Raw genomic sequence first — 17704 nt, 5'->3', positions numbered from 1 at the left:
GGGGTGTTACCATTTAGTGGTCAAATGTACGGAATATGTACTGTACTGTACAATCTACTAATACAAGTTTTAATCAATCAATCAAATCAATAAATGCCTACTGAGGCTATGGTGCTGTTAAGTTATTGTGGCTCAATGTGCCATTTTTTAAATTTTATTTTAATGTACTATTATTTAATATATATTATTGTTTTAGTTGCTTAAGAGATATTCCTGGCTCAGAATTTGCTCATTGCTATTTTTATGTTTTGGTGGATTATTTGTTGCCGTAATCAGGTTACTCATCAGTTACTCAGTACTTGAGTAGTTTTTTCACAACATACTTTTTACTTTTACTCAAGTAAATATTTGGGTGACTACTCCTTACTTTTACTTGAGTAATAAATCTCTAAAGTAACTGTACTCTTACTTGAGTACAATTTCTGGTTACTCTACCCACCTCTGGTACTGACGCAGGGAAGTGACTGTGTCGCGGAGAATGACGTCCCATTGAGGATCTCGTTCAGTCACTTTGCGCGTCGTTCATTGGGTGCTGAGGGCTTGTGTCGTTCGCCAACTGACACACAGCGAGATCTGCCGCCGGGGAAGCTGTTACTGACTGACTCATGATTCGCCGACCTGCACACATTTTTTTAATCTATTTTTCATATCGTGTTTATTATATACCGCTTTTAGAGTGATCATAATTGTTTAAAAAAAAAAAAAAACACATTGGATGTGATATAAAAGGAAGAGTGATTTTTATTACATATTTAATACATGTATGTTTTGTTAGAAACATTACATGTTAAAATAATAAAATGTAATGTGAAAAAAGAAAACTTGTAACACATTTTAGAATCATTTTTTCTATCTAGTCAAATCCACTATGAATTGTTAAAATAAATGTAATGTAATAATGTAGAAAATAATTGCATTTCAAACACATTTAAGAACAATTTTCCATTTTGTCGTCGTGTCAAATGTTAAAATGGAAAAATAATAATACCATTTGTAAATTTGTATGTAATTTTTACCACTTTAAAAAACTTTTTTTTTTCTTATTTTGTTTTTTGATCCATTTTAAAATGTCATGGGCACTTCATGGAGAGGACACAAAAAAAAAAGAAAGAAAGAAAGAAAAAGAAAATAATATTTGTAGCAAATTTTAAAATACATTTTTATTATCTTGTCAGATTCACACACAGCGAGATCTGCCGCTGGGGAAGCTGTTACTGACTGACTCATGATTCGCCAACCTGCACACAGAACTGCTGCTGCAGAAGTGATTCGGTGAACAAATCTTTTGAACGACTCAACTTAAAGAACTGATTCTAGTGATTCAGTACAGTCAAAAGAACTGCCGATCCCATCACTATCAAAGGGTGGTGGTATCGACCCAAGTAGGATTAATGTCGATACTAAGTGGAGTATCGCTTCTGAATTGATACAAGCGTGATGAGAGCGATATTTTTCAGTCCGCGTTCGTGTTTGTTTTCATGAATATGCGATAGACCAGGGTTCCCCAAACTTTTTGACTATGGGGCCACATTGGGTTAAAATAATTTGGCTGGGGGCCAATTGATATTTTGACATTTATATTTTTTATCAACAATTTATTCGCTTTATGCTGAACTCATTTTATATTATATATATATATATATATATATATAGATATGTAAATGTAACTGCTGTGTACCTGTCCCGTCAAGAATCCACACACAGGCTGGTTTGGATGATGTGGTTCTTTACTGGTAGCTGCAATGAGTGATCGGAATGCACATACACACAATATGTGGTTAGCACCTCTGCTGGTTTCGATGTCAGTGAAGTCTGCTCAAGTACATAACATTTTCATATTTTTACAAATGCATGAAATACAATTACAGGTGTAACTTAATACAATGTTTTTTAACAGTCTACATTTTTTGTGTGATCGTATAGTGGTTTTAACTTGCTTGTATCTGCACTGGTATTACAATCAATTCAATACAACATATTTATAACTTGTTTTTTAACCAACATCATCCTTTTTTATATATTTATGAAATAGAAAATAGAAAAGTACAAAATACAATACAAGACACGACATGACAAATAATTGTATGGACTTTTAGCACTCTCTGGTGGCGACTAGCAAAAATGACAGACCACGTGGTGTCCAAGCCAAAATGTCGGACAATTCAAACTTAAACATGAACGTACGGACACGTAACACGCACATAGTGAAACAATAATTACCTGCAATGAGTGATCGGAATGCACATACACACAATATGTGGTTAGCATCTCTGCTGGTTTCGATGTCTATGGGGGAAAATAATATGGACTTCAGTGCAAAATAGTAGTACATCTAATGTGAGCAACAAACAATTCAAAACGAAGATTCCACAACAAAGCATTTGAACTGTTGTTAAATAACTGTGTATCTTACAATAAATGTCACGTTAGCTTTAGTGTAATTTACAATATTTTGCGGAGCAATAGCGGAACATGTCTTACCTTTAGCAGTGCAGGAAGTCTGCTAATTGCTTCCGGTTTCCGGTCATATTTACAGATTTTCAGGTACCACCAGATGGCGCAATTGGAACTCATTGCATTACAAAACAATATACATATTTTAGCTGGAATTTCACTCAAATAATTCAAGTATTTTTTATAGCCGTTACATATATATATATATATATATATGTATATATATATATATAAATTGTGTGCGTGTGTATATATTTGTGTATATATGTGTGTGTATATATACGTATATATAAATATGTGTGTGTGTATATATGTGTATATGTATATATATATATATATATATATGTATATGTATATATATATACTGTATATATATACATGTATTTATATGTGTGTGTGTGTTTATATATATATATATATACATATATATATATATATATATATATATATATGTGTGTGTGTATATATATGCATATATATATATATATACATATATATATACAGTATATGGATAAGCGATAGAAAAAAATGGATGGATGTGTGTGTGTATAGATGTATAATAGATGTATATATATATATATATATATGTGTATGTATATATATATATATGTGTGTGTGTAAATATGTACTGTATATATAAATGTGTGTGTGTGTGTATATATATGTATACATGTACTATATATATATATATATATATGTATATATGTACTATATATATATTTCTATATATATTTATATGGATATGTTTTGTGTATATATATATATATATATATATATATATATGTGTGTGAGTATATATGTATATAGACTAGAAATTGTCTGTAAAAAAGGCATTATCGACGAAAGAGGGAAAGAAAGCATGGTTAGTAGTGATGGGTACAAGACTAGAAATAGTCTGTAAACCAAAATAGCGCTTCAACCCAAATTCTGTATGAGCTCAGCTTATGCTGAGTTCCTTAGGGCACTGGTTCAAATCCAGCTCGATGGATCACTCATTACGCTTTTACCATGAATTGATTAACGTGGAACCCGACCCCGACTAAAGTTGAAAAACTTAATCGGGTGTTACCATTAAGTAGTCAATTGTACAGAATGTGTACTGAATTGTGCAATCTACTAATAAAAGTTTCAATCAATCAATCAATAGTGCGTATTCAGAGCGCATGTGTAAAAAAATTTTTTTTTAGTATTTTTATTTAAATGAAGATATGAAATAATCCTAAATGAAATACAATGACTTGATTTTAGAGATGCGCAGTTTGCAATCTCATCCGCAGAGTGCGCGGATAAACCGCGGGTCGGGCGGTTGAAATGACGAAAAAATGTATCTTAATTAGATTCGGGCGGGTGGCAGTTGAACCATCCGGAAATATTTGTTATACATGGTTCTGGGATGAGTATTCTTTGCCATTCAAGGAGCCATTTAAGACCCAGTTCATAAAGCGAAGAAGACACTGGAAAACACTATTATTCTCTTGAATGACTGGCAGCAATCACCCGGATAAAAAGTATTAGGAAATGCTATAATGCCATTAGCCATGTCACCTTCTACAAAATGTACAATCTGCTTGACAGTCCAGCATCATGTTGATAAAGCTTGCACGCGCGCGCACGCACACACACGACTGGAAGGCATACTGGGTGACACAGAGTACACTAATGGTTGTGATTCAAACAATTTTAACACTCTTAGTAATATGCACCACGCTGTGAAGCCACACGACAAACACATTTCGGGAGAACATCTTCACAGTAACACAACATAAACGCAACACAAGAAATACCCAGAATCCTTTGTATTCATGACACATCCTGACTATTTTATACACCCCGCTAGCAGCAAACCCAACCCCACGCCACCCGTGCGTAGGTAAGGTGGGCGGGGTTGGGGACGCGGGGGTGCAAAATATATTCAGGAAGTGTCACTGATACAAAAGATTCTGGGTATTTGTTGTGTTGCGTTTATGTTGTGTTACTTTGAGGATGTTCTCCCGAAATGTGTTTGTCAATCTTGTATTGTGTGGATTCACAGCGTGGCTCATATTAGTAAGTGTTAAAGTTGTTTACATCACAACCATCAGTGTACTCTGTATCACCCAGTATGCCTTTCAATCTTGTACGTGAAATAGTGGAGGCTGCACACAACATGTTGCCGACCAACAATTGGTTAGTTGATGTTTTTGAAGATGTCTAAGGCAAAGGCTTCTCAGCACGCCCATATTCTTGTCATCAAGAAGAATGCAATTGGATAGTATGTTAACGGTCCACATTGTCTTCATTACTCTGCAAAACAGGTTTAAATAGCTCTGTGAGTGGTAAAGGTGGCAGACCTCTGATATATTATAGCGGATGAGAACGGTCATGATGAAATGATGATTTGGGTGGATGACTACTTTGGTGATGTGGATAATATAATTGCCTATCCACTCATCTCTACTTGGTTTATATTAATGTATATACTGGGTCATAAAATCAGTGTCAGTTGAGTCGGTCCATAGGTTGCCTGTAGGGATTTTTAATGTCCAGCAGATGTCAGTATTTAGTGACACAGTATCAATACAGTTTAGCAATGTGTCAAAAGGCTATACGACGCCTCATCAACCTATCATTAATGATCGCACAAGTCAGGAAATGTCAAGACTTTAATCTGCACTGAACATTGTCAGTCTTCTTTATTTTCAAAGACTTTATAAAAAAATCAATGAATCAAAACTGCCAATCAAATGACAAAATCAGTATGCAGTATTACTTTCCAGAAGAAATTTATTTAATCTTGTTGTTTCTGATCTGGACATTTGACACAGGCATTTAACTTTTCCACACACCATCCTGAATCACGGTTTCAATCGAATTTGGCAAATGCTAGGAAACAGAAAAAAAGCAGAAATTGACAGGTCATTTGATATATTTTTTAAATGAGTTTCAAATCAGTTATTTTGAAGCGAAACATACAGCCAAAGTTGAAAGGCCCAGTCAAAACAAATATTGTATACACAAATATAAGAAAAATGATCATTAGAAAAACCTAATGACTTGATACTCCTATATATAATTTCAAATAGGGCTACCAAAAAAAAGGGCCAACAAATGTGAAATTGCACACTCAATTCAAAAAACACATAAAATGAAACATGATTTCTGATACCTGTAATCTTATCTGCATATCTTCACGCTGGTAAGCTAACAGGTGATTGTTTAGTAACCTCGCCATTAACAATGTAGAAGCAAAAATATTTACACACAAACCTCATGATTTTGTGCTCTGGCCACCCACGCTTGCCTAGACCAGGGTTACTCACTATTTTTTTCGCCACATCTCCAGAGCATAATTATGTAGAATTTACATATTAAATATGTAAATTTATTTAATAAATATATGTAAAAAAAAAAACTAAGTTTATGATTTTTGGTAAACTGTCAATAGATGGAATTGATATTGAAAGGGTTTCTGAACTTAGATTTTTAGGAGTGATACTGGATGACGGTCTGACATGGAAATCTCATATTGCACATGTACGGAAAAAGATGTCTAAGAGTATTTTTATATTAAAAAAGGTAAAATATGTGTTAGATTATAGGGCAATGCGCATATTGTATTTTGCACTTATATTGCCATATATCAGCTACTGTGTGGAAGTGTGGGGGAACACTTATAAGAGTAACAGAGCTCGGGTTGGCTGTGCGCAACCCCGAGCGTCCCTGGTTCAATCCCCACCTAGTACCAACCTCGTCATGTCCGTTGTGTCCTGAGCAAGACACTTCACCCTTGCTCCTGATGGGTGCTGGTTGGCGCCTTGCATGGCAGCTCTCTCCATCAGTGTGTGAATGTGTGTGTGAATGGGTAAATGTGGAAGTAGTGTCAAAGCGCTTTGAGTACCTTGAAGGTAGAAAAGCGCTATACAAGTACAACCCATTTATCATTTAACATAAAGGCATTGTATCAATTACAGAAAAGAGCTATAAGGATAATTCATAAAGTATATTACTTAGAACACACTAACATATTATTTATTAACTCTGGACTATTGAAACTACAGGAGCTAGTAAAGCTACAGACATTGTGTGTCATGTTTAAGGCTAGAAGTAAAACATTACCAGCAAATTTAAAAAAAAAAATTTTGTTACCAGCAAATTTACAAAAAAATGTTTGTCATCACTTCTGAGAATACAGAGCATAGAAGAAAAGGTCATTTCAAACAACAATATTCAAGGACAACTTTAAAACAAATGTGTACGTCAGTGGTGGGGGTAAAATTGTGGAATTCTCTTTACGACGAGATAAAAAAACTGTAAAAATATATTCCAATTGAAAAAAATATATAAAGATAGAAAAATAATATCATATGGACAGCCATAAGTGTTTACATTTTGTTTTTTAATTATTATTTTACTTATTTTTTTGTCTGGTTTTGTATTTGCTCTGTATCATTCCGTGAGGTGTATATTATTATTATTATTTTCTGGGTATGGTTTATACTTTAGGCTTCACGGTGGCAGAGGGGTTAGTGCGTCTGCCTCACAATACGAAGGTCCTGCAGTCCTGGGTTCAAATCCAGGCTCGGGATCTTTCTGCGTGGAGTTTGCATGTTTTCCCTGGGAATGCGTGGGTTCCCTCCGGGTACTCCGGCTTCCTCCCACTTCCAAAGACACGCACCTGGGGATAGGTTGATTGGCAACACTAACTGGGCCCTAGTGTGTGAATGTGAGTGTGAATGTTGTCTGTCTATCTGTGTTGGCCCTGTGATGAGGTGGCGACTTGTCCAGGGTGTACCCCGCCTTCCGCCCGATTGTAGCTGAGATAGGCGCCCGCGACCCTAAAAGGGAATAAGCGGTAGAAAATGGATGGATGGATGGGTTTATACTTGATGAAGTTTTGCACTTGTTGTGTTTTTTTCTTGTGTTTTTTGTTTTTGATTGTTTCATTACATTTGGATATATGTGTCGGCTTAAATGACATTCATGAAGTAAGATAATGTACTATGTCAAATGGGGGCAGGAAATTATAAGATTTTCTTCATCCTGTTCCTTCCCAGGAATTGTGTGAATTTAGACTGTATAATTGTGATATAATTATGTATCGTTCCAAATGCACATCAATGAATGAGATAAATAAAAATGAAAAGAAAAATTCTACTTCATATAATGTTTGAAATTGTCCCACAACCCTCACAAAAAACGAAGTCTGAGGTGGCTAACATTTAAGCTAGCATTCACTTGGGTGACATTAGCCCTCTTAGAATACCATATTTTTTAGATACAAAACCGTACACAAATAGCTTCATTACATATTGAGCAACAACATAAAGTAAATTCTGACATGATGCTACAAATTACAAATAATTGATTTAGTAAGAGAGGAGAAGCAACTTACCACAGTCCTTAAACATTCAGAAAATGGCTTCTAGAACATTCTTCAGGGAGTGGCCACGAGGAGGGGCTGGGGGGCGGGGCTAACACTGTCTCTTCAACGATGGAAATCAACACCAACACTGGGGGGCGTTTTACTCCAGCTGTTGTTGTAATAACTCTGATAGATATAATGCATGTTAACACTGCATATTTAACACTGGGGATTTTACTGTGTACGGTCCATAATATCATCAAAAGGTTACAGAGAATCTGGAGAAATCACTCCACGTAAGCGGCATGGCCGGAAACCAACATTAAATGACCGTGACCTTTGATCCCTCAGACGGCACTGTATCAAAAACCGACATCAATATCTAAAGGCTCAGGAACACTTCAGAAAACCCCTGTCACTAAATACAGTTTGTCGCTACATCTGTAAGTGCAAGTTAAAGCTCTGCTATGCAAAGCAAAAGCCATTTATCAACAACATCCAGAAACGCCGCCGGCTTCTATGGACCCGAGATCATCTAAGATGGACTGATGCAAAGTGGAAAAGTGTTCTGTGGTCTGACGAATCCACATTTCAAATTGTTTTTGGAAATATTCGACATTGTGTCATTCAGACCAAAGGGGAAGCGAATCAAAGTTCAAATGCCAGTATCTGTGATGGTATGGGGGTGCATTAGTGCCCGAGGCATGGGTAACTTACACATCTGTGAAGGCACCATTAACGCTGAAAGGTCCATACAGGTTTTGGAATAACATATGCTGCCATCTAAGCGCTGTCTTTTTCATGGACGCCCCTGCTTATTTCAGCAAGACAATGCCAAGCCACATTCAGCACGTGTTACAACAGCGTGGCTTCGTAAAAAAAAGAGTGCAGGTACTTTCCTGGCCCGCCTGCAGTCCAGACTTGTCTCCCATCAAAAATGTGTGGCGCATTATTAAGCGTAAAATACGACAGCGGAGACCCCGGACTGTTGAACGACTGAAGCTCTACATAAAACAAGAATGGGAAAGAATTCCACTTTCAAAGCTTCAACAATTAGTTTCCTCAGTTCCCAAACGTTAAAGTTACAGCAATATATATTTACCGGAAGGGCAAACTGCCGAGCACGGATCAATTAAGTTGAATCTTAGGAATATAAATTGCCCTCTCCCCAGCTACTTTCTGCAAGCTTGAGGGATCTCGAGGTGTTCCCAGGCCAGCTGGGAGACATAGTCTCTCCAGCAAGCTGGTCCCGCTTTGCTCGACATTTTTAATTCTAAGAGAGACAAAACTCAAATAGAATTTGAAAATCCAGGAAAATATTTTAAAGACTTGGTCTTCACTTGTTTAAATACATTTTTATTTTTTTTAATTACTTTGCTTCTTATAAATTTCAGAAAGACAATTTTAGAGAAAAAATAGAACCTTAAAAATTATTTTAGGATTTTTAAACACGTATACCTTTATTACCTTTTAAATTCCTTCCTCTTCTTTCCTGACAATTTAAATCAATGTTCAAGTAAATTTATTTTTTTTATTGTAAAGAATAATAAGTACATTTTAAATTAAATTAATTTTTCTCGACGAAGAATATTTGTGAAATATTTATTCAAACTTATGGTTAAAATGAAATAAAAATATTCTGGCAAATCTAGAAAATCTTTAAAATCAAATTTAAATCGTATTTCAAATTCTTTTGAATTTCTTTAAAAAATGTTCTGGAAAATCTAGAAGAAATAATGATTTGTCTTTGTCGGAAATATAGCATGGTCCAATTTGTTATATATTCTAACAAAGTGCAGTTTGGATTTTAACCTATTTAAAACATGTCATCAAAAATATATATTTATTGTGAGAAATCATTAACATGATCAGTGTTTCCACAAAGATAAATATCATTAATTATTAATAATAACAGAGTTAAAGGTAAATTGAGCAAATCAGCTATTTCTGGCAATTTATTTAAGTGTGTATCAAACTGGTAGCCCTTCGCATTAATCAGTACCCAAGAAGTAGCTCTTGGTTTCAAAAAGGTTGGTTACCCCTGTTCTAAATGAAAAGAGGAAATCCTTCATTATTTAAATGTTGATAAACCGACCTCACCAGTAGTTTCCATTTTATACATCATCCCTTATTATATAAAGGCTAACTTTAAACTTCAAAGGTATAATTATGACATACGCATCTTTTTTATCCCTTGTGAGACGTGTGTTAATGACACTGACTTTGTTTGCTGCTGTCCATGTCATAGAATCCAACTAAGTCTTCTGTGCCGGTAAGTGCACTTTTTTGTTCGCTTCCTCCAGGATTTTAAAAGTTTTTCGGGCAATTGGGATTAAGAATCACTTCTCAGGTAAATCAAGGCTAAATCACAAATAAATACTGTCAATGTTAGCTGAGGTAACCTATACAGTACATTGCAGTTGGCCTCATAGGAATTATTTACTGGACAAATAAACACTGAGACTTCAGTTGACTCTAGTGGAAACAAAAAAACAAAAAAACTGTCGTAAGACATATACCTGCTAATGAGGAAAAGCAAACATCAGAGCACAGCGGAAAAAAATAACTTAACAGCCACAAAGCTAAGATGTTGATGTTATGAAAGATATCTTATTAGCACTCGACTGGAGGACAAACCAGGTTCAAATAGGAGCGGGCTGATTGACACCAGGTGTGGCCTTGTGCCAATCAGCAACAGCTGAGGGGGAAAAAACAGGAAACAGACTAAATTAGAGCGCTGACAGGAAACAGACAGGAAAAACTAAAACATGGCCACACTGTCACGTACAAGCCTGACAGTAGCGTCTTCCCGGAAGTGGAAAAACAGTGGTGGTCAACCAAGTAAGCAAAGGGTCTAGATCAGACCTGGTCAAATTAAGGCCCGGGGGCCACATGCGGCCTGTTAAGCTTTTCAATCTGGCCCGCCGGACATTCCGAAATATTTTTTTTTCGATCTTTAAGATAGAAAGTGTAGCTGCCATTATGATGTGCAGTGATGTTTTCAAATGACCGCAAGTCTTGAACTATACAAAGTACTTCAATGGTTTGTAATCTCTGCTTTTGCATGATATTTGTCATGTCTGTTTGATCATGTTTTGTTTTAGTCATGTTCTGTTTGTTTTTTGGACACTCAGTTCCTATTTTTGCACTTCCTTGTTTATTTTGTTTCCATGACTACACATTAGTTTTCACCTGTCCTCATGTCTCGCACCTGTTTTCACTGATCATGTCACTGCTATTTAAGCCGTTCTGTTTCTGTTGTTCGTCCGGGCAACATCACCTTCCACCACCTTCTATCACTCTTGATAACTTCACCCACGTCATTCCATGCTACCTCTACTTCATGCCATGCCCTGCCTGTCACTCATACTATCCATAGTTTCCCTCCTGCCCATGCCACGTAAGTTTTTGGTTTTTATGTCACAGTTAACACGTTTTGCCTTCTGTCAATAGGTGGTTTTTGGAGTTTGTTTTTCCTAAATGCAAAGGAAAGTTGGCAGGGGCAAGACGTGAATGTAAGTACATATTTTATTTTAACACTATAACTACAAAAAAAGCAAACAAAAGGCACGCACAACGGCGGAGAACAAACTTGACTAATGAAAACAAAGACTAGCACAAAGACAGAACTATGGACAAAGACCAAGCTTTGGCTCTACCCGTCAGATGGGAGATCATGAAAGTAAATGGTGAATGGGTTGTACTTGTATGGCGCTTTTTCACCTTTTTTTTAAGGAACTCAATGCGCTTTGACACTATTTCCACATTCACCCATTCACACACATGTTTACACACTGATGGCGGGAGCTGCCATGCACGGCACTAACCAGGACCCATCAGGAGCAAGGGTGAATTGTCTTGCTCAAGGACACAACGTACGTGACTAGGATGGTAGAAGGTGGGGATTGAACCAGTAACCCTCAGATTGCTGGCACGGCCACTCTCCCAACTTGGCCACGCCGTCCCCCAGAAAGCAATCTTTGCACGATCAGTAGGGAAATGGATGGATGGATGGATGGATGGATGGATGGATGGATGGATGGATGGATGGATGGATGGATGGATGGATGGATGGATGGATGGATGGATGGATGGATGGATGGATGGATGGATGGATGGATGGATGGGTGGGTGGGTGGGTGGGTGGGTGGGTGGGTGGGTAGGTAGGTAGATAGATAGATAGATAGATAGATAGATAGATAGATAGATAGATAGATAGATAGATAGATAGATAGATAGATAGTACTTTCTTGATTCCTTCAGGAGAGTTCCTTCAGGAAAATTAAAATTCCAGCAGCAGTGTACAGAGTTGAGATCAATTTTAAAAAAAGTAAAAAGTAAATAATGGGGGTTTAAAAGGAAACAAAATAGAGAAATATTACAAAAAGAATAAAAACAATGGGAATAACAATATAACAGTAAAATAAGAATATAACAAGACAAAGTAGGCAGTAGTGACCATGTTATGAAAACGTATTGCACTGTTATTGTTTTGCATCCCCTGTCATCCTAGTACCCCCCGCCCCCTGTCCCAGAGAGGAGTTGTACAGTCTAATGGCGTGTGGGACAAAGGAGTTTTTGAGTCTATTAGTCCTGCACTTGGGATGAAGCAGTCTAGCACTGAACAGGCTAGGCGGAGCAGGTATGGGAGCCATACTTGCCAACCCTCCCGGATTTACCGGGAGACTCCCGAAATTCAGCGCCTCTCCCGAAAACCTCCTGACAGTCCGTGACGTCACGCGCACGTGTCATCATTCCGCGACGTTTTCAACAAGAAACTCTGCGGGAAATTTAATATTGCAATTGAGTAAACTAAATTGGCCTCATTGGCATGTGTTGCAATGTTAATATTTCATCATTGATATATAAACTATCAGACTGCGTGGTCGGTAGTAGTGGCTTTCAGTAGGCCTTTAAGAAGTCGATACAAATCAGCGGGAGGGTGTTCATAGAGCCATGTAAATCTCCGTTTTGCTTCTTAAAGATTATGGTGGCAAAAGAGTTCTGACAACAAAAACTCGGACTTGAGTTGGTGAGGACCCAAAAGACAATGTAATTTCTGTTTTATTTTACAGAAAGCTCCTGTCCAACAGTCCAATGATGACTTCTGTGCTGTGGTATTTTGTATCGGTGCTGGCATTTTGCACCACAGCTTGTGCTCTTGAAATCACCTCCAAAAATACTTCCTACTTCGAGGACAAAGGATCAAGTGTCACACTTGATTGCAAGTACACACATCCCCCTGACACGGTCATAGTGAAGTGGCAATTTACGTCGCCAAAACATCAGAAAACATTATTTATATCAAACAGTAGTTATGAGAATGAAAACAGGATTCACTTTACATCTACCCCCCCCGACAATGGAGACGCTTCCATAATCATCAGCGACCTGCGTATGTCAGATGCTGGGACCTACCAGTGCCACCTGATGGCCAGTAATGAAAGAACCGTGAAAAAGATGAACCTGACAGTCATGGAGAAGCTGAGCACACCGGTGTGTGCTGTGGAAGAAGAGCCCGTGGGGAGTAATGACGTGACGCTCAAATGCAGATCATCACAAGGCACTCCTCCGCTGATGTACAGCTGGACAAAGACGAGTGAAAAGCAGACATTGCTTCCTAACGCCATTGAAGACGCCACAGGAGGGAACTTGTTTGTAAATAGGATCTCAGAGGACAACTGCGGAAGCTATCTCTGTACGGTGGAAAGTCTGCTTGATACCAGACACTGTGATATCCTACTTAAGTGTCCACCGTCGTCATCGAACAAGAGCGATGCAACCAATTACAACGAGATCCTACTGGCTTGTCCAGACTCACCGCCGATAACAAGCAATGGAAATAAAGTGATTATAGCAGTGGCTGTGACTGCCGTGCTTCTGCTGGCCATTGTCTTCGTTCTCAGTTTTTGGTCGTTGAGGAAAACAAATCGTGGAGAGCTAGTGACGACACTTTGGATTTAGGGCTGTATAAATAAACATTGATTGATTGATTGATCAATGAAACTGACTGAATAGTTTTCCAATAAGAAAGCCTTCAATCAATCAATCAATGTTTATTTATATAGCCCTAAATCACAAATGTCTCAAAGGACTGGAAAAACCACTACGACATCCTTGGAAGAACCCACATAAGGGCAAGGAAAACTCACACCCAGTGGGCAAGGAGAACTCACACCCAGTGGGACGCCAGTGACAATGATGACTATGAGAATCTTGGAGAGGACCTCATATGTGGGCAACCACCCCCCCCTTCTAAGGGACCGAAAGCAATGGATGTCGAGCGGGTCTAACATGATACTGTGAAAGTTCAATCCATAGTGGCTCCAACACAGCCGTGAGAGTTCAGTTCAAAGCGGATCCAAGACAGCAGCGAGAGTCCCGTCCACAGGGAACCATCCCAAGCGGAGTCGGATCAGCATCGTAGAGATGTCCCCAAGCGACAGAGAGGCGAGCGGTCCATCCTGGGTCCCGACGAGCGGTCCATCCTGGGTCCCGACTCTGGACAGCCAGTACTTCATCCATGGTCATCGTACCGGACCCCCTCCACAAGAGAGGGGGGGACAGAGGAGAAAAAGAAAAGAAGCGGCAGATCAACTGGTCTAAAAAGGAGGTCTATTTAAAGGCTAGAGTATACAAATGAGTTTTAAGGTGAGACTTAAATGCTTCTACTGAGGTAGCATCTCGAACTGTTACCGGGAGGGCATTCCAGAGTACTGGAGCCCGAACGGAAAACGCTCTATAGCCCGCAGACTTTTTTTGGGCTCTAGGAATCACTAATAAGCCGGAGTCCTTTGAACGCAGATTTCTTGCCGGAACATATGGTACAATACAATCGGCAAGATAGGATGGAGGTAGACCGTGTAGTATTTTATACGAAAGTAGTAAAACCTTAAAGTCACATCTTAAGTGCACAGGAAGCCAGTGCAGGTGAACCAGTACAGGCGTAATGTGATCAAACCTGCCTTCTGACAAGGTGAAGGACAAGCATTTTTCTGTAGTTATTGTTCCTACAGGTACATTCGTTTTATGATGAGGTAGGCGCTCTTGGAGGATGACACCCTGTGGCAAAACCATCCATTTTCTAGAACATTTGTAATGCAACATAATTTGAGGTTATCAACCCATGAAGCACACATATTAGTCCTAGCTGTCCCTTTAATGGACTCTTAATCTCAACGTGTTACGTAGATAAAGCACACCAATAACCGAAACAAACCTCTTCACCACCACAGGCAAAACCAAAGAAAGACCTGTCAAAAGCAGGCAAAACCTAAGAAAGACCTGTCAAAAGATTATAACTCATGAATGGAATAAATATAAAATAACAGTCAGTTGCCCTCAGTCTGGAGCCCTATACAAAATTTCAGTGAAGTGCGGTGAGGTTCATGGCTGGTGAGGCACTGACGTGCACAGTCAGATTTATTAACATGTGAAGCCTAAAGAGTATCTTATTCACCATTTGATTGGCAGTGAACGATCTCTAGCTGCTCCCTGCCACTGCACTGTTCCCCAATATTTGTCTATTTCATCTCGCCATCTCACCCTCTGTCTTCCTCTATTTCTGCTCCCTTTCATGGGTCTCCATGATGTCATTAGGGAAGTCCATCTATTATCTGTTCTCCTACTGATATGTCCAGCCCACTTCCACTTATTTAATTTGATAGTTCTCATAATGTCTTGGACTTGCGTTTGTTTTCTCACCCATTCATATGTTTTTCTGTCTTTATATGTGATTCCGAGCATATTTCTTTCCATGTTGTGTTGTGCTGCTATTTTCTTTTCCATTTTATTTGATAATGCCCAAGTTTCAGCTCCATATGTCATTGTTGGTAACACGCATTGATTAAATACCTTTCTTTTTAGGCTTAACAGTATTTCTCCTTTCATGATGTTGTTCAGTTTTCCATATTGGCACCAGCCCAATCTGATTTTCCTCCCTATCACTTGTTCTTGACTCTTTTCTTTCAGGCTAAATCTCTGCCCCAGATAGATGCATTCATTAACTTCATCAATTTCATTTCCATTGACAGTCACAGGTTCATTGGGAACCATGGAATTTGCCATAACTTTTGTTTTCTTCATATTCATTTTCAATCCACAACATTTGCTGGCATTTGCAAGGTCTTTAAGCATATCTTCCACTTCACTGAGTTGCTCTCCCAAGACAACAATGTCATCCGCAAACCTCAGATGATTAAATTTGTCTCCGTTGATATCAACTCCTTTATCCTCCCACTCCAGAGAGCGAAATATGCCTTCCAAACAAGCTGTAAACAGTTTAAGCAAAATTGTATCGCCTTGTCGATACAATTTCGGCAGAAACATGCTGAGGCTTTCGTCCAGCAGTGGACTGACAACGGCTGATGATGATTGGCAGCAGTTAACGGGTTATGTTTAAAAGCTCATACCAGCTTTCTTTACACATACAAACTGTAGCACACAAAAAAGCACATTTAATAAAGAAAATGTTATTATGGTCTTACCTTTACTTATAAATGAAGTCCATGCTCCGCTCCTTCTGAACAAAAGCATCGATAACTTGTTTATAGAAGTATTCCTTATCTTTTTTCGGTTTTAAAAGTCTCTGTCTTGATGGAGATCACTGTCTGAAGCAAACCTTTTAGCTCCGGCGTTGGTATTCCTTTAATTATTACCCCCGGCTTCGATTGAAAGTCCAGTGTGAAGAGACTGAGCCGACGAGCCGACAGCGGGCTAGGACATAAGATTGTCCTGACCAAGATGGAGGCCAGGAGGCGGGTCATGCAGCAGAGCGGAGAGGCGGGGCACGCCTGGAGCGACATTACAGCCATCAGTGTCAGGTGCGGACACAACACACCTGCGCCCAATCGCGATATCTTCTGCTGCAGCATAAAAAGGGGGAAGGAGGAGCAATCTAGGCAGAAGAAGTAGGAGACAACCAGACGGAAGATCAGACGAGCGCTCAGGCGAGCGAGAACCACGGAGAGCCAGACGGAAGACCAGACGAGCACAGGAAGACAGGCGACTGAAAAGGAGACCGGCGCGAGCAGAGAAGGAGGCACTGAAAGAGCGAGCGACTTTTATTTGCAAAAATAGTCAAATGTGCAAAGCGATGTCCTCTGTTGATGATCCATGCAACCCACACGATGGCGGCAGGAAGTCTGTTACATCCAGTTTAGAAAACTGTTTTATTTTAGACATGTACTCATCCATGCTAAAAGAGGAAAAAATAAACGATCGCTGCCGCTGCAGTTGACTTGCTTAACTGTAGTTTGTTGTCACTTCTGCAGCCTAGTATTCGCAAGAATGATCTATGGGATCACTAGTGCCCTCTACCACCAGGAGGCGGGAGAACAGGTGCCTCACACAGTACGTCTTCACAGCCGTTTTATGATTGTCCAGCACAAGAAATACATTACACACATACAGTTGTTGACATAATACACTACATTATATACCTGAGCTACAGTTATGATCAAAATTATTCAACCCCCACACAATTGTGGTGTTTTAGCAAGTTGGACATTTATTCCGTATTTTGTTTATAGTCATATCAAATAAAGATGTGTCAAATAGACAAATGCAACTTCAATTGTAACACTATTTTAAAAAATACCAAAAAAGGACATTTTCTTAATATCTCATTGACAAAATGATTCAACTCCCTAGTTACATGCATCTTTAGTACTTAGAAGAACACCCTTTGGCAGTAATGACATCCTTCAAAGGTGATACATAAGCGGACATAAGCTTCTTGCAAGCATCTACAGGTATTTTAGCCCATTCCTCTTGGGCAAAGGCCTCCAGTCATTCATATTCTTGGGCTTGCGTGCTGCAACTGCCTTCAAGTCCCACCACAGCTTTTCTATAGGATTTAGGTCTGGGGTCTGTGAAGGCCACTCCAGAGTCTTCCAGCCCTGGGAGTTC

The 17704-nt window shown here is 38.8% G+C and overlaps 1 protein-coding gene and 1 long non-coding RNA gene across 2 annotated transcripts; one reads left to right on the top strand and one right to left on the bottom strand.

Moving 5' to 3' along the window:
* Positions 1-450: 450 nt before the first annotated feature.
* On the bottom strand, positions 451-2288 carry LOC133538563 (uncharacterized). Its single transcript, XR_009803042.1, has 3 exons — positions 2221-2288; positions 1679-1737; positions 451-618 (listed from the first exon to the last, which is right to left on the bottom strand). It is a non-coding gene; the product is annotated as an uncharacterized LOC133538563 (long non-coding RNA).
* Positions 2289-12895: 10607 nt separating this feature from the next.
* Positions 12896-13759, top strand: LOC133539244 (coxsackievirus and adenovirus receptor homolog). Its single transcript, XM_061881417.1, has one exon. It carries the CDS (start codon positions 12896-12898, stop codon positions 13757-13759), a length of 864 nt encoding a protein of 287 aa, XP_061737401.1.
* Positions 13760-17704: the final 3945 nt, after the last annotated feature.

Source organism: Nerophis ophidion, linkage group LG20 (assembly GCF_033978795.1).
Source record: "Nerophis ophidion isolate RoL-2023_Sa linkage group LG20, RoL_Noph_v1.0, whole genome shotgun sequence".
In the NCBI taxonomy this organism is placed as follows: Eukaryota; Metazoa; Chordata; class Actinopteri; order Syngnathiformes; family Syngnathidae; genus Nerophis; species Nerophis ophidion.
The sequence above is the reverse complement of the archived record's forward strand: the minus strand, read 5'-3'. Positions and strand labels throughout refer to the sequence as shown.

Excerpts from the sequence above, each read along its gene's own strand:
- LOC133539244 (XM_061881417.1), top strand. The coding sequence starts at position 12,896 with ATGACTTCTGTGCTGTGGTATTTTGTATCGGTGCTGGCATTTTGCACC.